The 21,239-nt window shown below is 47.4% G+C and overlaps 1 protein-coding gene across 2 annotated transcripts; it reads right to left on the bottom strand.

The window, feature by feature from the left end:
• Positions 1 to 11,139: 11,139 nt before the first annotated feature.
• LOC104040872 (zinc finger protein 239) lies at positions 11,140 to 17,161 on the bottom strand. 2 transcript variants are annotated; one of them, XM_064469213.1, is made up of 4 exons: positions 17,062 to 17,161; positions 15,893 to 16,112; positions 13,449 to 13,535; positions 11,140 to 12,993 (listed from the first exon to the last, which is right to left on the bottom strand). In XM_064469213.1, exons 3-4 carry the CDS (start codon positions 13,498 to 13,500, stop codon positions 12,068 to 12,070), a joined length of 978 nt encoding a protein of 325 aa, XP_064325283.1. In that variant the 5' UTR covers positions 13,501 to 13,535; positions 15,893 to 16,112; positions 17,062 to 17,161; the 3' UTR covers positions 11,140 to 12,067. The 2 variants fall into 2 exon arrangements, with proteins under 2 accessions (XP_064325283.1, XP_064325274.1); XM_064469204.1 differs by having other exon boundaries at positions 13,449 to 13,538.
• Between the last annotated feature and the right edge of the window lie 4,078 nt (positions 17,162 to 21,239).

Raw genomic sequence — 21,239 nt, forward strand, 5'->3', positions numbered from 1 at the left:
TTCTCTGTAAAAATGACAGATTAATTTCTGTATTACTCCTTTAGCATATTAGTTCACCACAAGTGGTTAGCAGAGAGGAAGGATAATCTCCATAGATTTGCTGACAGTGCAGTTTTCATGCTACAAGGTGAATTGATGAAAGGATGGCTTTCTTCTCCATCGCTCCTCTAGCGATGAATGTAGTTTTGGAAATCCCAGTCCTAGGTCTTCTTGGCAAGAGAAGCATTAGCCTGCAGGGGTGTACAGTCATGGAATCGCAGAACAGTTTGGGAAGGAAGGGACCTTTAAAGGTCATCTAGTTCCAACCTCCTGGCATGGGCAAGGGACATCTTCCACTAGATCATGTTGGTCAGTGCTCCAGCCAACCTGGCCTTGAGCACTTCCAATGATCAGACATCCATGACCTCTCTAGGCAACTTCTTCCAGCATCTCACCACCCTCATTATAAAGAATTTCTTCCTTATATCTAATCTAAATCTACCCTCTTTTAGTTTAAAACTGTTGCCCCTCGTAAAAAGTCTCTGTCCATCTTTCTTATAAGCCCCCTTCAAGTATCAAAAGGCCACAATAAGGCCTCCCCGCAGCCTTCTCTTCCCCAGGCTGAACAACCCCAACCCTCTCAGCCTTTCTCCATAGGAGAGGTGCTCCAGCCCTCCTCTGGATGTGTTCCAACGGGCCCATGTCTTTGCTGAGAGCTCCAGAGTTGGATGCAGCGCTCCAGGTGGGGTCTCACCAGAGCACAGTAGAGGGGCAGAATCACCTCCCTCAACCTGCTGGCCACACTTCTGATGCAGCCCAGGATACAGTTGGCTTCTGGGCTGCAAGTGCACATTGCCAGGTCACATCCAATCTTTCATCTACCAGTATCCCAAAGTCCTCTGCAGCATTGCTCTCAACCTCTTCATCCCCCAGCCTGTACTGATATTTGGGATTGCCCCAACTCAGGTGTAGGACCTTGCACTTGGCCTTGTTGAACCTCATAAGGTTCACATGGGCCCACTCCTCAAGCCTGTCAAGGTCCCTCTGGACAGCATCCCTTCTCTCTAGCCAATCAGCTGCACCACTCCACTTGGTGTCATCCACAGACTTGCTGAGGGTACACTATCTATGTCACTAATAAAGATTGAACTGTATCAGACCCCTGAGGGATGCCATTTGTTACTGGTCTCAATTTGGACACTGAGCCATTGACTGCAACTCTTTGGATGCATCCATCAAGCCACTTGCTTACCCATCAAGTAGTCCATCCATCAAACCCACATCTCTCCAATTTAGAGACAAGGATGTTGTGTGGGACTGTGTCAGAGACCTTGTGGAAGTCAAGGTAGGTGATGTCAGTTGCTCTTCCCTTATCCACCAACAGAGCTGCTCCATCGTAGAAGGCCTCCAGAGAGTCAGGCACTTTGAGAAGCCATGCTGGCTTTCTCTGATCATCACTGTGTTACCCATATGCCGTGACATCATAGCTTCCAGGAGGATCTGTTCCATGATCTAACTGGGTGCAGATGTGATGCTGACTGGTTGGCTGTTCCAAGGTCCTCCTTTTTACCTCTTTTAAAAATGGGTGTGATGTCTCCCTTTTCCCTGTCACTGGGGACTTGGCCCGACTGCCATGACTTTTCAGATGGGGAGAGCAGCTTAGCCACTACATTTGCCAGCTACATGCTACATCTACTTGTGTTATGGCTGGAGAGACTAAATTTTAAGTATTTTCATGTTTTCTCATCCTTAATGTATGTTCCTAGGAAAAATCACAGCACAGTTAACAAGAGGTAGGCAGGTGGTTGCTATCTGAGGTCTCGATGGCCTTGAGAGTCTAGAGCTATACTACGTGTTCTTTTAAATTAAACATTTCATCCCTGACATATGATGATACTAGCAGCAAGAAATGTTCATGTTTTGTTAGTCTGAAAACCTTGGGAATCCCCATGCCACGAATTTCAAGGGAGTTTAGCCTGCTGTCTTTTTCCATCAGATATCCAGCAGATGCAGGAAACATTTTACATATAAATTTGAAAGTGCATCTGCAACAATGACTATGTCAGAAAGGGGCCAAAACAGCGACTTAACAGGCTCTGAATACCAATATCTTAAATCATACTGAAAGCCAGAGCGTCACAATCTCCTCCTCATTTCAGTTATGCCTGTCCCTTATCTGAGTCACTTTAGTTATTTGATCAAGCCCTCAGGAATGAGTTGTGTGTATTAAAAATACAAGCCTCCCCCTCATTTCTTTGAATCGGCTTTGTTTGCTCGATGCTGGTGCTTTAGGGCATTTGTACACTATGTGTAGGAAGTTGCCGTTTATGTATCTAGCCTATAAATAAGCAGTTGCAAGGTCTTAATGCCCTGAAGTCACATCTGGGCAGCACCCATCAGGTGGCTCTACCTTTGCTTTAAAATTTTAGGTTTCATATCGCCCTATACAAATCTGATGGAATTTTCAGTTACTGATAGGGTCTGTCCCCAGGCCATCTTTATTTTTCCCATTAGAAATGTGTCTGCAGCAGCAGCACCAAATGGACCAAATCAAAAAGCGAGGGGTGATGAAGAGTAAGGCTTCCATCTATTGCTACACAACCCTGATGACCTGTTTTTGCAACAGGTCGGAGCAGGGGGCCAGAGGCTAATGGAGAGGCTGAGAGGAGCCTCTTGTCTCAGAAAAAGTAATTGTTTGTGTCTGCGCCATCTCTCAGAACACCTGCAGAATGCTGGCACTGGAAAATAACGAGCCTGATTATTATGGGGTCTCAAATTATAAATTTTCCAGTGATCAATTTTTATTGCTGGCGTATAATTAAAATGCTTTTCATACAGGATATGGATGTCTGGGTCACACGAAAGACACAGATGATTTTGGGGCCTTAAAATGAAGCATCACAACAGTGACTTGCTAAGAAGACAACCGGGATGATCAGTGAATCCTGTAATAAAAAAAAAAAAAAAAAAAGAAACAAAAAGAGCCCTTAGAGCAACAGCAGGATCAAGCATCAGCGGTAAATAAGGCTGTGCTGTCAAAAAATGTGATCTGGGCTACTGAAAAAGTTTTGACATAATGGAATGAGAAAATAAATACCAATGCTAGTGACTTCTCAACAATCCCATTAATACTTTAAAGTACACTGCAAAAATTCCAGGGGGTGGTTTCAGTGTGAATATCCTCAGACCACTCTGTTTCCACCGAACTGGAAAAATTAAAATTAGCACTTTGAATACTTCAAAATGTTGAAAAACTCCGACATGTATCACCTGGGACAGGCAGCCAGAATTATTCAGGTCTCTGTGCTGCATGTAATACAGGGGACTGGAACTGTAAGCATCTCAGCAGTTGCACTGCTTTCCTGGCCTTTTCCAATAAGCCCCCTCTTGGTGGGCAATACCGGTTCACCTGTAACATAAGGCAAATGGTTTTGCCATCACCAAAGAGACTTTTACGTGCCAACCCTCTCCAGAGAGTTACCTAAAACTGGCCAGAGAAATCTGTGGGAGGGAGCGGCAAAGAAAGTGTCGGGCATTGAAAGGTGGAGCTGGCCTTTTGCAGGCAGGAGAGAAGGGTGTTCTCAGAGCATTTTTTCAGGGGGCTTCAGTTAACACACACGGATGCCACCACTGGGGTGTGACCAGTGATCCGACATGGGGCAGAAGAGCTTTGCTTGGCCAGGTCGCCAGCCCACTCCCACGCTCCCAGGCTGCCTTGAGCAAAGTAGCTGCTAACGCTCCGTATACTCAAAGAGGACTATGTCTCTTTTGACCCAAGGTCCCTCCCAAAGCTGCTTCCCTGAAGAGATACGGGACAGCCCCTGGGCTGTGCAAATACAGATCCCTGAGAAGGAGCAATCACGGAACATTGTAGAGGTCAAACCAAACCACAGACTGCTACAGGTACATAGATGCACCGTCATGGTATTTATCATGCCTGGGCTATTCTGAAAATAAATTTGACGTCGTGGAGATTGTTTTGCTGAGAAACCGCTTGGACCTATCTTCCGTTTTCTCCGGGGAGCTTTCACACAGGGTTGTGGGTGAGGATCTGTTCTGTGTCGCTAAGTACAGGGTCTGGGACATGTGGAAACAGAAGTTGAAGGGGCTTTAGCTCGTTTCTTGACTGGGTCCAGGAGCAGAGACCTTTGGCATAGGCCAGATGCTACAGATCTGACCCTATGACTCCGGAAATCTCTGTGGTACAGCATCTCTGTCGGCTCTACCGGCCATTCATGCTTTCTACAACAGCTGTGAGGTTGAAACCACCCTCATCGTCACTTGGGTCTCCTAAAGGCCCCTTTCCTTTGCTTGGGAGATCAGAAAAGAGATCCATTATGTAATGTGATGGGACAGCTATCATTTTGATGTGATTTTAAAAATGCTAGCTGGATTACCAACACAAAAACCAGAAAATTCTTAAGAACAAAGTCAGCGAATGCTAAAGGAATGGATCTGCCATGATTCCCGTATAAATTCTCTTATGGCCTTTATAATTGCTTTTCGACGTTCACCCCTGCCTGCACTGGGGCCTTTGCCAGCAGGGACCTCCACCTCCTCTGCCTTTCTGCGTATCATTTTTTGTCATGCTTGTAATCCCTCTCTGACCCCATTGCTATCCTTGGCTATTCTCAGTTAACCTTCAGCGTAGTGCCTAGGGATTCCGGTCAATTTAGATGTAGAGTGAGTGGTGTTTTTTAAAAAGACATTTTTACCCCCCATAAAAGCAACAATTACAGAATACACAACACAAAACCCCAAGCCCTCCAGGTATTCTCTCAAGCCCAAGCAGGGATGTTACTGAAAACATTTTAAAAATTAAAGCTGAACATAATTTCAAAACGAGTAAGTATTGTTTTCAACCCCAGGGCAGCTGCAGTCAGAGCTCTGAAGTGCAAACAACAGAGCAAATGCATTCAGTTTTCACTGTCCTTGGTGAGAGCAGTAGCAGGGAGAGGCAGCATTTCCTGAGTCATAGAAAGCAAATGGGATTCCAAGATGCTATTAGTTACATTTGAGTCTAAAAGTATGAATTAAAAGTCGACAGGCTCATTTTAAAAGCAAAATTCAGGTCAAGGAAACGGCAAGGTTTTAATCTGTAATGCCAGGTGGTGGCTTTCCTCTGCACCTGATCACTTTATATAGAAAAATGTATTTTTTTTCTGCAAAGCCTCTACTAGCGCTCCGAGAACAACGTGCCCACTGTGCCCCAAGCACCAAAATGAACTCGGAGGTGAAAGGAGCTTCTTGTGCATCCCTGTCCCAGCCTCGCAGTCCACAGAGCACCAATGCCATCCCCATCAGGCATCCCGACAGACTCACCTGCAGTTCTGTGTGTACAAGCTACAGTCTGGAGGCTCTGGGGTGGGAGATGGCTGCCCTCTCTTGCTGACTTTTCATAGACCCTGTCAAAAGCCCCGGCCCAGGGCTATGGTCCTCTTGCTGTTCATCAATGAGCTGGGTTGTTTTTTTTTTTTCTGCTGCTGTTGCTCACCCACAACAGCCATTTTTCGTCCATTATGCCATGAGTGAGTGGCTTTCTTTGCTGTACTTGGCCGTTGTTATTTTAAATTGTGCTTCTCTCCTGTAATGAACTTGGGGGAGAAGGACATACCAATACTCTCTATAATGAAAATACAACACTTTTATAGCTTTTTGGGACACATCCTCATCCGCAATTACCAAGCATTACACATTTGCCACGCTCGTAGTTTCAAAGTTGTTGCTTTTGAGTTGTCACCGTCGAGAATAAAAGCAGGAAAAGCTACCATCAATCTGCCTTTTTATTATCCTAAAGCCCACTTTTTGCTAAGCAACGAGCAGTTTACATGAGCGGTTTTCAACTCTTTTTTTGATTAATGGACAATAAACCAAACATTTTCCAGTGGAGCAGCAGATCCCTTCACAAATTTTGCACCTCACTCAGAGGATAACATACAGGAGCACATTCTGCCCAGCCTCCTTTCATGCAAGAAATCCCTAGAATTACCCCATGGAGCCACAGTGCTTCACAGAAAGGAGAAACTCTCCCCTGGTTTTGCAGTCCAAAAAACTTTTTCCCTGTGGCTTTTATTGGGAAAATTTATCTTTTTTCTACAGACACGTTCTTTCCTTTTGGCAGTTTGACCCCTTTGTGCTTATGCTGCCGGACTCCGGATTGATGGTTTTCCTCTCTTGTAAGCAAGTAACTTCATTCAGATCCCACGTCCATGTTATAAATAATGGATGCGGGCTCTCACGCTGTTTGCAGATGTGATCCCACCAGCACATACACGTTTAGACCCACATCTGCCAGGCGTTACCAGCAGTCGGGTGAGGCAGAAGCTGGTCTGTATTTCCCTGCACAAGGCGCATCACCCCCGGGCCCTGCAGTTTGCTCCCTGGGGAACGGGGAGCAATTCCGGGGCCACCCATTTCCAAGGGTGGTGCCGGCCAAGCCCTGGTGAGCTCGGACCCGCTCCGGACGCCTCTTCCAAATGCCGGACTGCATCACAACTCCAATTTATTAGAAGACGTGTAGACGTGGCACTACAGGGCATGGTTTAGGAGGCATGGTGGTGTTGGTTTGACGTCTGGACTTGATGATCCTAGAGGTTTTTTTCCAGCCTTAATGATTCTATGATTCGCTGCCTCTGCGCTAACACCTCACAGCCTCGGCGAAGACGTCAGCGTGACAGGGCTGTGGAGGGGCGCCCCCTGGCGGCCCGCCCTGCCGCCGCGCGGAGTGGGGGGTGGTGGGGAACCCCCCCGCCGTGCCCACGCCAGGCAGCAGACACCGTGGGGGGGTGGGAGTCGGAGGTCTGGTGAAAGGCTGATCGAATGGAGCGTGTAGGGTCAGGGATCTCTAATCTTAACACTTGCCTCTGAAAATCATATATTTTTTTTTTAATTTGTGAAGGTGCTTGGTGTTTCTTTGGGCCTTGTTATTCCCGCCCCCCCACCCAAAATGGAGAAGCCTCCAAACCTACAAGAAGAAGGAAAGTTGCCCATACCTTGAAGACAGCTGGGGGCAAAGAAGACATGACAACGGGTGTACCAAGCGGTCACCGAGCTCTGTGGGAAGTTGCTTCTGGCAGGGGAAGTGTTTATGCTAGCAAGGCAGAGGCCAGGGGTGCCCCTGCAGCTCCCACAGTAACTTCTGGTTACCCCTCATACAGGTAAGGCTCTTCTGTGCCCAGGCCCAGCTGGCCCAGAGCTCTTGGCTGCAGACACAGGTCTGTCATTCAGGGCCATTTCTGAATTACAGAAATGAGCCTGAAAAAAATTGCCTGAAGTGGCACAGGATGACTTATTCCAAGAGGTGTAGTGCTTTCAACTAGGGTGGAATTCCTTTCTGGTTATATTGCAAGTTTGTTTCCATCATCCCCTCAAGAGCAGGTGTTGGTGATTTTCATGTCCCAGTTCTCACATCTTCTCTTTGAGCAACGGATCAGTCAGCACACTTGTCTCTGAATAGGTACTCCAGGGTAGTGAGAGTTTGAACTCCAATTGGATGTATTTTACACTCAAGAGCTTGCTAAATGATTAATTTATTCGGTCTCTTAAAGTTCCCTCCTTCCTGGCAAAGCCAGAGTATGTGTTTCTACAGGCCTCAGCCCAGCTCACCTCGGAACCGCACATTTTGGCAAGGACTTTACCCTCCGGTAAGGTGGAGATCTGGTAAAACTTTATCAGAAAAAGATAAAGGCTTTACCTCTTGCAGATACGCTGCTGTGTCCTACCTAAGGACTACTGCAGCCATCTGGCATCGCTAAACCTGTGTGCAGTCACTGAAAAGACACTTGTGGTCCTCTGACACACAAGTCAGAGGACCTCTGACAGGAGGATGTAGGGGTAAGTATGGTTAAAGCAAGTCAGCCAAAGGAGGACTGCCCGGGGGCCTCGTGCACTGCGGGATTGTGCTCTGTTGGGGAGGGCATAGCCCAGCCTGGCTTGCTGCTGCTGGCCGTAGGCTCCCCTCAGGGAGCAGCCCTGCTGCTGACAGCATCCCCAGCAAGGGGAACTAGAACCTCTCTCACATCTTCAGATCAGTAAGACCCTGCAAGAAGGGTGAGGTTACTAAAATGAAGACTGCCTTAGCTGTATAAGCTCTTCCTAGAGTTCTCTTTCAAGTCTTTGGCAGTCTTAGACTTTGAAGGGTAGGCCTGCACAGTTAAAGTTGAGGAATGCCTGCCTAAAATGCAGGCCCCACAAATTTTTATGCGTGGACTTGGCTACTATCACTAAGTGCGTGCAGAAAGGATGCATAGGCCGGCTAACTGGAACATCTTTCTTTAGAACTCGGAGCCCTGGCACCTTGAACCGAAACTATCGGCACAGTCAAGGGGTCAGGATTCCTGTGGAATTAAAACTACTCAAATTAGCAAAAATGCAGACCGCGTGCATCCCAGTGCAGCTGATTTACAGAGACCGCACTGTGCAGCCCCAGCAGCCAGAACCGACTGATGCAAGTCGGAACCCACAGCAAACAGGCCTTCACCTGGTGACCAGAGTGACAGAACACATGTGGGCGGCCGACTAAGAGCCTAAGGTATGCTTTAAGTAGCACTGGGGGAGTGAAATGTGGTTTGTTTGTTTGTTGGTTTGTTTTTTTTTAAATAGAAATGTATATATATAGTAATTTACATTTTCATTTCTGAGAAGAGAGATATGAGGCTGCCTTTGTATGGTGCTTGAGTGGAAAATTTCACTCCCCGGTTTCAGTAATATGCAACTTAGGCTGATTCTTGTGAACAGGTGCAAAAGTAAAGGTACTGCAGCAGAGCTCTGTAGTCAAGAGGTCTGCACGGACAGCCTGTCATCCTGGTGAGAGACACCTTAATTAAGCAAAGATGCTGAAACAATTCCTAAGTGTCCCAACTTCCCTCATCGTATCAATGAGTCTGGAGTTACAGAGCTCTCAACAACAACGGGTTTTAGAGGCTTTTGCATGAATTCTAACACTCAAGCACGTGCAACATGCAGAGAACACATTTTAAAATGTGTTTGAAGAGCATTAACACAGTTCTGTACTGCTGCAAAGATCTTTGAAAGGAAGAGTGTGGGTAGCATCCCAAGTATTGCTGGGGAGACCTGAGATCCACGCACTTCTGTGAAAAGCTCAACTTTACTTGCAGGCAAATTAATTAAGAAGCAGCCCTTGCGGCTAAGCTTAACTGAGTTCCTGTTTGAGCATCTCAATTACACTGATTTCATGATTAAACTTCTTCCAATTAATGGGAAAAACAAAGAATCCATGGGTGAAATATTGGACAAACTGTTTAAGCTAATGAGGGAGGGCACTGGTGTTTGTGAAGCAGCTGGTAGTGAGAGCCTGGAGGAGAAAAGGAAAACAGCTGCCTTCAAGTAAGCACTAAATTCAAGCACAGGAGCAAAATGAAGGGGAACATGCTGGTGTGCTTCAATGCATCAAGTGGCCACAGAGAAATGCTGCATGAATATTGATCATCTTAGCTGATTAGTACCTTTAGGTTAAGTTTATACCAGTGTGTAACGGCCCCAGGGAGTGAATCTGGGTGCCCAGTCCCTGCTCATCCACTCTACATATTCGTGTACTATATTCTACACATTCGTGTACTATATTCTACACCGCATTCTGGAGCAAAGTTGTTTGCAGTGGTCTGTGTTCAGTAACTAACTGCTCCTGAAGAACCACCAGTTGAACAAGGCTGTCCCTTAGGGCACCCTGCAGGAGCTACATGTCTAGGACACAGGGCACCAAGACCAACACACGGTCTGGCCACATCTAGCTAGATGACAACCTGGCATTTTTGGAAGGAGTTCACCTGGTCTAATACCACTTGGCTTCTGTGCCCCTGGCAACTTTTACTGCACAGATGTAACTGTTCTGTTCATTGCATTGTTTTGCTCCTTCCACAAACGAACACGATAGGCTGATACTCCAACTCTGGGGCAAGAGTTGCATTTTCAGCCAGTCTATGGGACAGAACTACTGTTCAGAACAAACGCATATCTTGGTAACAGCATGTGTGGCAAGGGCACCGCAGAAATGAAGCGTAGTTTTCCATTATACTGTGGCAATGGGGGTATGTGTCTTCCTGAAGGGGCTGGGGGAATGCAGAAACAATACAGGCAACGTTTTAGGCTTTTCTAGGTCTAGTCCTCCCTAGAAACATTTTAAAAAAACAAAAGTAACAAACATGTTAAATGATGTGTTTCTTGGGCACTAACAGTGATACTGGCACTTATTTATTTCCTTTTTGGCCTGTCTGTTTTCTGACACGAAGACTCTTGGTCTTGCGTACCCTACTGCTTGTGAGGCTGGGGTCTGGACTGGACTAATGCAGTTTAAAATGAACTCTCCAAAGTCTGTCATTTAAACAATGCAGATCATCTTATGGATCTGACTTAGGGCACACCCATGCCAACAATTAATCAGCACAGCTGTATTAATTCAGGCTCTAGGGGGGAAGGTGGGAGTAGAGCAAGACCAAATGACTTAAACTACATCTACTGGCAATGGAGCATGAAGCTGTGCCCTCTGGGATAGCAATTGGTGGCTAAGGGCGGATTGGATGTACCCGCATTACTCAGCCAGTAATTCCAGTCACATTGCTACTGCTCACAGTTTGCTTGTTTCCTTGGGATCCTGTGCTCTTCAGGCTGGGCGTTCTCTTTGCCCTTAGTGATATTCCCTATTTGGGAACTCATCTCTGTGCAAAAGCTCATTGTTAGCATTAGGCCTACGTGCGGTGCTGAAAATAAAAATCCTACAGCACAACAGATTTGATCACTTCATTTTCTTGCCTAAAGCACACTGTGATTCCTTCCCCTGTTTGGCTCCGTGGGTGGAACAGGCATTTCAGTACACACTGCCACGCTCATTACAGGGAGTTCTTCCGTGCTAGAGATATTAACATCTTTGTTATTACTGCCAGTTCCCTCCTCCCCCGTACCAAGTGGTCGCCTGAGCAAGAATTCCTTTCAAGGACAGACTCCCAGTAGTAGTATTCTCCTCCTCAAAGTGAAGATCTCTTCAGAGGTCAGTTCCATCTGCTTTCTCAGAATCCTGCCTCCCCCATATTCCTTAGAAAGTCATTATTAAAGATCTCAAAACCACTTGCAAAAATATCACAGAGATTCTACAAATCGATGTCGTAATTACATCTTCATAATCATTAACAGATCAAAACCATATCATTTGAGTTAAAAAGTTTTATGCAGGAAAAAATGTTTAACATTTAATATAAAATCAAAGTTTGACATAGCTCATTTTTCAAACGTCATCATTTTTCTGTTCATCAACTGACAATTAGAAGATCACAATTAAAAAAAGTAATCCTAAATACTTTTAAAAGCCTTATAAAAACATTCATAAAGTGCCACCCACAAAAGCACCTAAACAAGAATCTGAGAGAAATACCTATTAGGATGTTAATTTACTTAATTGCTGATGAGGACTAAGCTGTCAGACAGCAGTGTAATTTGTGGAACCGCCAATTTAACAACCATACAACCCAGCAAAAATACCGCTCCGTAGACGTGGCCCCAACAGAGCATCAGCTGGGCCCGGGACGCGTACGCATGGGCACCCAGCACAGTGTTGTGGGGTTTTAAAATAAACAGATGCTAACACCACCTAAACCCAAGAACACCGGCAAGCGGGAGATGTGGATTCTGAGGGGAGTGATCATCCCAGGCCATGGCCTTATTGCAAGGGCAAAACACAGGCACCTTGTACAGAAAACAGGTATGGATCTTACCCGTTTTTTACTGGAATAAAAATCACTCCCCACTAGAAATAACAGAAAAAGGCACTGATCCTTGGAATGCCTCTATGTTCTCCTTTCTGACCTTGAATGTACTGTGCTGTGAGCACCTTTCTCTTCCCCATCCCCAAAAGAAGGGCTCAGAACCACTGCGCCGCAGTGAACATGCAGTAGTTTGTTCGGCAGCGGCCTCTTGGCCAATGCTTGCCAACAGATTTACCCAGAAGTAAAGGGGACAGGCTCTGAGGGATCCCTCCCCCAAAATTCATGCCCCAAATGAAGTGTCCAGGGAGCAGCTGTGTGTCTTCCCAACACCAGGTAGCTGCCTATGGTCTGCGTGGCCTTCTCCCCGCCACCAACTACTCCGTATGGTGCTTCTGGTGGCGCACCAGCTGGGGCTGGAACCGAAAGCTCTCCCCACACTGGGTGCAGCGGTACGGCTGCTCCCCAGTGTGGATGCGGGTATGCTTGATCAGGTTGGAGTTGCCACTGAAGCCCCGGCCGCACTGGCTGCATTTGTAAGGCTTCTCGCCGGTGTGGGTATGAGCATGGTTAATCAGGTCAGAGCTCTGCCCAAAACGTTTGCCACACTGCCCGCAGGCATAAGGCCGGATGCCGTCGTGGGCTCGCTGGTGCTGAAGGAGGTGGGAGTGTTGGCTGAAGCTTTTCCCACAAGCTGGGCACTTGTAGGGCCGCTCGCCTGTGTGCATGCGCTGGTGTTTGATGCAGGTGGAGCTGTCGCTGAAAATCTTCCCGCACTCGCCACACACGTAGGGTTTGAGCCCAGTGTGGATGCGCTGGTGCTTGAGGAGGTTGGAGCTCTGGCTGAAGCTCTTCCCACACTCAGCACAGGTGTAGGGTTTCTGGCCTGTGTGGACCCGCCGGTGCTGGATGAGATGAGAGCTCTGGCTGAAGCCCTTGCCACACTCCCCACACAGGAACGGGCGCTCCCCAGTGTGCATTCGCTGGTGCTGGATGAGGTGGGTGCTCCGACTGAAGCCCTTGCCACACTCGGAGCAGATGGTGGGCCGCTCTGCACAAGGGACTTGCCGTGACACTGCTGCCACCCTTCTCTCCTGTCTTTTCACCAGGCTGATATCAGAGCAAGACAGCTTAGCCGCTTCCTCCTCCTCCTCCTCACAGTCACCTTGCTGCACCTCTGGGGAGCCACACCGACTTCCATGGCTGTCCCCAAACTGTTCCTCTCTTCCTCTGGACCCTGCTGCCAAGATGTCCTGCTGATCTGTGCTTGCAACGTGAACTGGAAGGGGACCTACCTCACCACCTGGAAAAAAAGTACGACTCTAACTGTGATTCTCGCTGGGAAGTGGCACAGCAGAGAACAGGCAAGCTGTTCTCCTAGGGAGCCTGGTCTGCACCACGTAGGAGAAGCAGTAGAGGGAAGACTGGGAGCAAACAGAAACCTAGCTGCAGGAAAGGCTGTATGGCGTCATCATGCGACCCAGAGCAGACGTGCCACAAACAGCAGAGCCAAGGACAATGCTACAGGTGTCTCCTTGCCCCCAAGAAATCTTCACATTTTGTCTTCTTAATATTCTGTCTTCTTGTACATACTCTTAACAGCAGGCTGACAAAGGCAGCCTGTCTGCCTGCCCTGAAGGGGAAAGCGCAGGTCTCAATATGAGCTGCATGGAAGAAAGTGGCTTAAATAACACTGAGGCAGCTCAAAGAGCATTTTGTTTGCTCTGTGTTTATAAACCTATTTAATTTATTCCTCACCCATGTCTGCCTCCTCCAAGGCCTCATGATCTTGTTCTTCTCCTTGGTCCATCTGGGCAGTTACGTCAGGTTCAGCAATCAGGAATCCTTCTTACAAAAGCAAACAAAAGTAATCTTAGTTGAATATTCAGCAAAAGCTTGTCACTTGTCTTAAAATCTACTGTCCCTGCTGAATACGGGGAACAATCAGAGCAGTTGCGTAAAATAATGGAATTAACTGAGCAAACATTTATGGACATCCTGAGCACTACTGGGGTATCTGGTGTCACATACTCCCTCTTTCCTTAAAGGAGATTCAAGGTTGCCCCTCTTCTGATAAGAAATATACATTAGGACATACACCAGATGTGCTGGACTTAGAATTGGTTGACAGCAATCCTATACAGGTGTAAGCAAGCTACAAAACCTAGCCTACATTTATTTACATTTCTTTAATAATGACAGCCCCAAGATTAATTACTGTCCTAAGGTTATTTTAAATGGAAAATGACTCTTTGGTCACCAGAACCTGATTTTCTTACTTGCTACCTCATCTCTTTTTTCTCCTCCAAGGCCCTCAGGCTGAGGCAGCAAAAACCAACAAACCAGACAATTTAAGGTCTTGTCTATTCCAGCTGGATTCTCTTAGTTCTCTGCCTGGCATTCCTACTGAGCTCCAACAACTGCCATGAATGCAACTGTTGGGCAGGGTGCTCTTACAAACGCCATCAGCACCAAAGGCAAGAATTTTTCCTTCAGTATTTGCTATTTTAAGGCCAAAACAAGCCAAGCAGTAAGCAACTGCAGTTAGCATCAAGAGGGGAGGCATTAGCAGTTGCTGCAGAAAAAACACGGAAGAAGAGAGAAAATACAATGATAAGGAAAATCCCACTGTATTTTTAAAAGTAAGAATCAAAGATGGCAGGGAAAGGATACCACATGGATGAATCTAGGACCAGAGACTAACATGCATCACAGCTAAAGCTGAGATTGCTTACAGGAATGTTTTTAAAGCATTTAAGACATTATCTTTTTCCACCCTTTGAGCCTTTATAGTTACTTAATACTAGTTTGCATCACTTCAAAAATATACTCCCTGGACTCTGCTTCAAGCTACCAATCTCTCTGGACAACCACTCAAGGTCCAGATGGAATTGATTAACTGGACAGATGGGCTCTGGTGCAAAGACTGTTCACTGATGGGTGCCTGGTCCTGGACCTCTTCATCCATCACCAACAGCTATTTAACAGCAGGTAATGGATAATAAAGGATCAGATAGCGTCAGAATCAAGGAGACAACTCAGATGAATGGAACAGTTTTGGACCTCGGTTTCCAGTGATTATAAAACCACTAGTCTTGAAGTCTTTAATCCTAGGTGGCAAAGCTGGACAGAAAGACAGGGAGCAAGCAAAAGAGAAAGACTGCAATTTTAAACTGCAGAACCATGAAGAAAAAAATATCACATATGCAAAAAAGAAGCCTTAGCAAAAAAAAAAAAAAAAAAAAAAAGCCTTAAAAGTTAATAATCTGATAATCTGAGTCTCTACTTTAAGTATGTGCTGAATGCTGAAGTGGACCACACCTGCAGGCAGATCATATCTGACAGTTTGAAGCCAGTGTACAAAGGGAGGTTGCTTTCTGCAGCCCTACAGCTCTCAGGACTTTGCCATTACCGAGAATTTCTGTTGCAAGTTTGGCAGTACAAGCTGACCAAGGTATTTACATGCCGCAATATGCACCAGATGGCCCGCCCCCACTCTAGAGCAAGAGTCATCAAAACCCTGTCCATACACAGACCTTTCCCCAGGCAGCTAACCACTAACAGCAGGGTTTCACTCTGAAAGCTGTCAACAAACAGGAACTTCGGAGGAGCAAATGCCTCAGCATTTCAGAGGTGGTATCAGCATCTGACAAACGTCCAACCACCACCACCCTGGGGAAACATCTAAGCAAGCAGGCAAGGTAGAAGAGTTCCCTTCTGCAAAAATTTCCTAGCTCAGGTTGCCATTGACACGCTGCTGCTATGCTCACGTTTGCTGCGGCAGCTCGGCAGAAAGCAGATAGCCTTTATACAATTTACAGGCTAGTCTGGGGTAAGGAAAGAGTTTCTTCCTTTCCCACAATCACAGTCATGTCTCCATGAAAGGAAGGGACAAACCTCATCAACAGAGGGGACATTCCTTCAGGGATTTAATCTGTGACTGGCAGAAGCATATCCTTGGGCATATTGGGTTATTGCTTGAATGTGGAAACCGAAGCAGGAAGAACATCTGTGTATGTGGGTGTGTGAGGCTACCGTAGGCAACATCTACAGCTTTACTAAAACAAGACACGAACGGCATCTAATTTGGACCTCCAGCAGGGGCTTTGCAAACACACCATACTGTTCCTGGGGCCTTGGCTTTAGCATTGTGATAACCTATATAGATTTCGTAGCTGGGTACTAAAATTTATGTTCTTTACCTTAGCTGTTTGCAAACAGCTACTTATTTTCTCTTCCGACCACTCAGCTCTGTATTCCTCCTGTGGCTGTACCGAGCTGTGGAGGTTATGGGACTCATCCTAGTGCAGAGCGCCATACTTTCAGTTTCTTGTCCTCCTTGGGGTCTCGCAGTCTGCTCCTGAAGTGCTGTCGGTGGCTGAGCGCTCTCCGCACGGTCATGCCAGGCGCGACAGTGCGAACCTGCAATTCAGAAGGTGGCGTTCAAATCTTCCTCTCCCCAGTTATTATGTGGGATAGATAATGCTTGCAGTAATCTCAAAAGGTGAAGACATTTTTATCACAAAAACCAGCTAATCGTGCAGCTGCACAAACTTGCACAGCGCGTATTGGACTTGTCTCAGGCGTGACAAGAGCCCCCTTCCCTGTACTGTCAGATTTGTTCATAAACTTGCCAGTGACTGCCTTCCTGCCCGGCTCCGCGCCCAGCCAGGGATGCTGGCGGGATGCTGGGAGAGACACAGGAGGCAGAACGGGAGGGCCACTGCAGCACACACTGCTGGAGCACCTGAAGGCAAGGAGGCTTGCAGGGCAAGCAAGTACTGTGCAGCTTTTGGGAGCAAGGGTTTTCCATGGTGTAGGGGCGTACAGTTACCTGTCTGCAACAGCAATCGGGGGCACTGGGTGGGAACTGGGGGAAGATACGCATTCGCTCAGCAGCGGGTGAAAAGGGGTGGAACAGGGATGGAACTGGGGTGAGGTGGGGATCTGCATTACAGGGATGAGACACGAGCAGACGAGGGCGGCAACTACAGTCTATAGAAGGGGCAAGCTGGCCCTCCCCTTCTCCGAGCTGTACTTTTTCCTCTCCTCCGGGTAGCTCCTTCCTCCGCAGTGCCAACAGACACTCAGAGAGGGGTTTGTACTGGTAAGCACTGGTGCACCCCAACGCAGCAGCCCTCCAGCCAGCCAGCTGTGCGCCGGCGCCCTGAAGGGGGGCTCAGAGGAGGGTTTAAAGCCCAGCTCTGAGCACAGCTCGCCTCTCCCGCGGGCAGCCCGGGCCCTGCCCGCCCTCCAAGCCGAGGGGATGCGGGAGGCCCGGCCCCGCCGTGCAGCACCACGCAGCGCCGCGCCGTGCCAAGCACCGCGGTGCCGTCCCGGGGCGGGCCGGGCCGTGCCGAGCCGTGCCTACCTGCAGGGCGCCCGCTCCGGCCCGGCTGCGCGGCGGCGGCCGCCGCTTCCTGCTCCGCGGGCAAAGGGCGCTTCCTGGGCGGGGCGGGAGGCAGCGCCCTGGGGGCCGCCGGGCTTCTGAGGTGGCGGGGGGGCGGCTGGTCACCCTGCGCTGGGGCTGCTGTCTCCTTTGGAGCTTCGCCGCGGGAGAGAAATGCACGCGTGGTTTGGCGAGGCGGTGCCCGCTGTCCTTAATTTCCCCGCGTAACTCGTACCCGGAGGGGAGAAGGTAGATGGCTACACGTGTTTTCATGAGATGTGGTAGGAGGCCTGAGAGCTTGGGCGAATCCACGAGTTCTTCCCTCGCTCGGGAAGTTCTCGCCACGCAGTAGGTGACATAGGAAAGGATTAACATAGGCCTCTGCAGTTCCGAGCTGAAGCCCGTGCCCGGAGCCCCCCTTCACACAGCTGCCCAGCTGGGGAGCGGGTGCGTTGGGGTGCACCGATGCTCACCAGTAGAAACCAGGCCATTCCACTTCGGTGGTCCGCCCGCAGTGGCACAGGCCGCCAGCAGTACCCCGGCCGTCCGCTCTCTTGTGCGGCGTGGGGGCCTTCCTCCCCCCGGCCACCAGCGGTCGGAGGTCAGAGTCCGGGGCCTGGCGGGGACCAGCTGTCTGAGAGGCCGCAGCTTTTCTTGACGCGGCAATCTGGATGTTTGCTGTTTTCTTGCTGTGCTGACGCTTGGGGGTTCCCTGCCGCTTTACCAGGAGACTGGCGTGGGTTTGAACACGGAGGAAGCCACCCTGTGGCCACAGACGCAGGCAGGAGACAGCAGATGCGCTCCACAAGGTCATAGAAATGAGCAGCTTTTCACCTTGCCCACTGTATCCCAGCTGGTAAATAGCTGCCTTTTTGGGTGGTCGTTTTTTTCAAGCCACCGCTTGCTCCAAGGTGATAATACAGAAAATTATGCAGCCCTTCAGGGAGCTAAAACACCCAAATATGTAGCATGTGCTCAGCAGTGGTACAAAACAGGCTGGCTGTGAGGTGAGGACTCAGATGAGGGCACAGAAAGGAGTGGTTTTCCAGGAATCTGGAAATCTTTCCTACTAACAAAGTGAAAAATCCTCTCAGAGCCTCCTGATTCCCTTTCTGCTTCAAGCTATTATCGGTGGCAGGGCACAAGTGGTTTGAATTAGTAGAAACCGTAGTGACTCTGTGCCCTAAACTGTATGGGAAATGCAATAAGAGAGGAAGGAACGGGGCCCAGTTTTGTCATGCTGAGGCTTTGTTACGATTTAAGCATCAGTTTGCTTTAAGGACTTTTTCTGTTGGAGAAGTGATGACTGATACGGGCTCATTAGACTCGCAGTCTGTAATTTCACTGGTTGTGGACAGATGGAGAAATGGTCGTCAACAAAATAAGATGGGAATACTGAAATAGAATGAAAGGGAAAACATGGCCACATCAATTTACAGAACAGTACAACAGGCAGGCCCATTGCTGTATCCTTGTCAGGCTTGTAGCATATAGCACATTTGCTTACAAATGCGGAGGGTTGAAGATCAAAGTACAAAAGAATGAAAGAGGAAATTAATCCTGGTTGCTGGATATCCATCCCTGGAGGTTTTTGAAACTTGGCTCAACAAAGCCGTGGCTGACCTGATCTGGTGCTGGTGATAGTTCTGCTTTGAGCGAGCAGGAGGCTGGGCTCTGGAACTCTCTTCCAATTGACATTTCTGTGATTCTGTGACCAAGATGTGGGCAATTTTGGGTTAACATACATGTAGCATCCTGCAGACAATTCAATAATTAAAAGCTGGTGAGTTGGGAGAAATCTTCCAGAAAGGGTTTGGCTGTCTTAGAAACACATAAAGCAATAACGCGCAAAAATTGGGTGACCATATTTCATGGAAAAGGGAAGGAAGTGAAGTGTCTCCAGCTTGATAAAAATGGTAAGCCAGCATTTCCTAGATTACTGTTAAATACAACTGCCTGAATCAAGACAGGCGCCCTCAGAAAAGTTCCTGCATTTAAAAATAGCTGCATTAGTTCAGAAATGCCACCATGTCCATTTTTTGCTACTTCAGAGCAATTTCACTGTTTGATGATTTTGAACTTCAGCTGGCTAATGATTTGGAAGTCCCCTTTCCTTTTTTTTTTTTTTTGTTTTGTTTTGTTTTAACAAAGCAGATGTATCAGTTTTGAAAGGCCCTATGCTTGTAGTGTTAAGAGTATTTTGTCTTTAGAAAGCCCACGATGCTGGAGAAAAGCAATGAAAAGCCCCGGTGAGAATGGCAGTAGATAAGGAGAAGTATGACATATGGGAGTAACTGTTTTTCCATTTGGCAGTAAGCTTTACCTAACCTTCAGCTTTACCATTCTCTTGGTATTGTACAGCCTTTACAGTAATTAACTTACACTCAGGAGAACAGCCACCTGAATAGAAGGAAGGAAGTTTACTAAAGACATCCAAAGGATTGTGGCTGCCCACTGAAGACTGTTTCTTAAACATAAGTATTGATCAACTATTTTCACCTGCGCTGAAAGCGCTTTTGGTGTGGAGAGATATGTTCATCACTCATGTAGACCACCGACACTCTGCACAGCTGCTAAAAGATAAACAATGAGAGCTGTTTGCTGCCTTACTCTTCCTCAAGCCCATTTGACAGGAGAAGCTACTGCAAGTATTTCAGCTCCATCAACATATGCCGTTTTCCATAGCCTAGATAGAATTGCTTGTTAACACTGCAAAAAGTTAAGTGCAGTGCTTTCTAAGAAGATAATGACATCCCTTGGTTTGGATTTGGAGTATTAAAGCTCCCCCCCCCCCCCCCCCCAATGGTTTCTGATATGGGAATTACAGAATCACAGCGTGGTTGAGGTTGGAAGGCACCCCTGGAGATTATCTAGTCCAACCCCCTGCTCAAGCAGGGTCAGCCAGAGCAGGCTGCCCAGGACCACATACAGATGGGTTCTGAGTATCTCTGCTTCTCCAGTACATTTCAGGGAAAAACAAGTCAGGAAGCAAACACCGGATTGATTGAAAAATTGGAAAGCAACCAGTTGCTATATCAATGCTAAAATGCAACTGCTTCAATCTAGGCGTGCACTCGTGGAAAAAACAAGTGAACGAGGGAACTGCCAAACATCTTAGCAGCATCACTGTGTCATGTTCCATTTTTCAGTAGTTCAGAAACTCCATTGTGTTTCAGGGGGATACATGCTTCAGACGACAGTACGTGTCAGTACTCTGGGAGGATTCTAGCTGAAGGTATTTGTATTGTGTCTTGGCAGTAACTGCTGCTTTGAGCAACTTGCATTGAATCAAATCTGCTAGCAGCCTTAAAAATGGATGCAGAAAGAAGAGCTTTCTGCCAGGAGACTCAAGGACACCTGTGACGGATTGGGACTAAAATGGCTGTCAAAGCCATTACAAACACATGATGAGGGCAGCCCAGGAATAGCAACCCTTTGTTGCCACAAACTTCTTGCTAGGTTTGATTCAAGCTTACACACACTGGATAAATTACGTTTTTTTCCCAAATAGAAATAGAAAAAAAAAGGGTGCACATCCGTGGATCAGCTATTTTTTAATGTGTTATTTTGTTTACAAATGATGATACGCACTCCTTTTTTGAAGAAATGGACTTCAAAGTGTTTGGCCAATTACATATGAGGTGCAAAATCAGGGTTATATTTGTGCACCTGATTTACCACTCACTTTGGCAAGTAACATGTAGGTGAGGAGGTTTACTCTATTTGGTGTTTAACCTCCCCTGTAACATAAAGTAATAGCTGAGGGTTTGCCTGGGTACACTCTTGTGGACCAGCAGTCTGTAACTGACATGCATTAAGGTTAGTGTAAGAAAGCTGCGATGGACCCTTCCCTCACCCAAAATGGAGAGTGGCTGTCATTGTATGGTTTTTAAGACTCCCTAAGTAAAACAGAAAGATATAAGGAAAAAAGCTGTTGTAGAGAAGGTGGAGTGTAACAGCTGGCAGGGGGGAAATCAACTAGTGAGTAAGGAGAGGCATTTCCAGCATTGAGTAAGTGGGAAAGAATATAAGAGAGGACTGGAAGAACAAGTAAATACAGCTGCGTGAATCTCTGTGTGAATTCATTGGAGACAGCCCCCAGGCTCCTAAGGCTCCCGAGACAGCTAGCCAATGGACTGGTGTTAGTGGAGCTTATGTTT

Source organism: Phalacrocorax carbo, chromosome 1 (assembly GCF_963921805.1).
Source record: "Phalacrocorax carbo chromosome 1, bPhaCar2.1, whole genome shotgun sequence".
NCBI classification, from domain to species: domain Eukaryota; kingdom Metazoa; phylum Chordata; class Aves; order Suliformes; family Phalacrocoracidae; genus Phalacrocorax; species Phalacrocorax carbo.

Bases quoted from the DNA above. Each gene is read 5' to 3' on its own strand.
- LOC104040872 (XM_064469213.1), bottom strand. From the start codon at position 13,500: ATGGACCAAGGAGAAGAACAAGATCATGAGGCCTTGGAGGAGGCAGAC. The intron at 12,994-13,448 runs GTGAGGAATAAA...CTTTTTTTCCAG, and splicing joins CTTGGAGGAGGCAGACATGG to GTGGTGAGGTAGGTCCCCTT.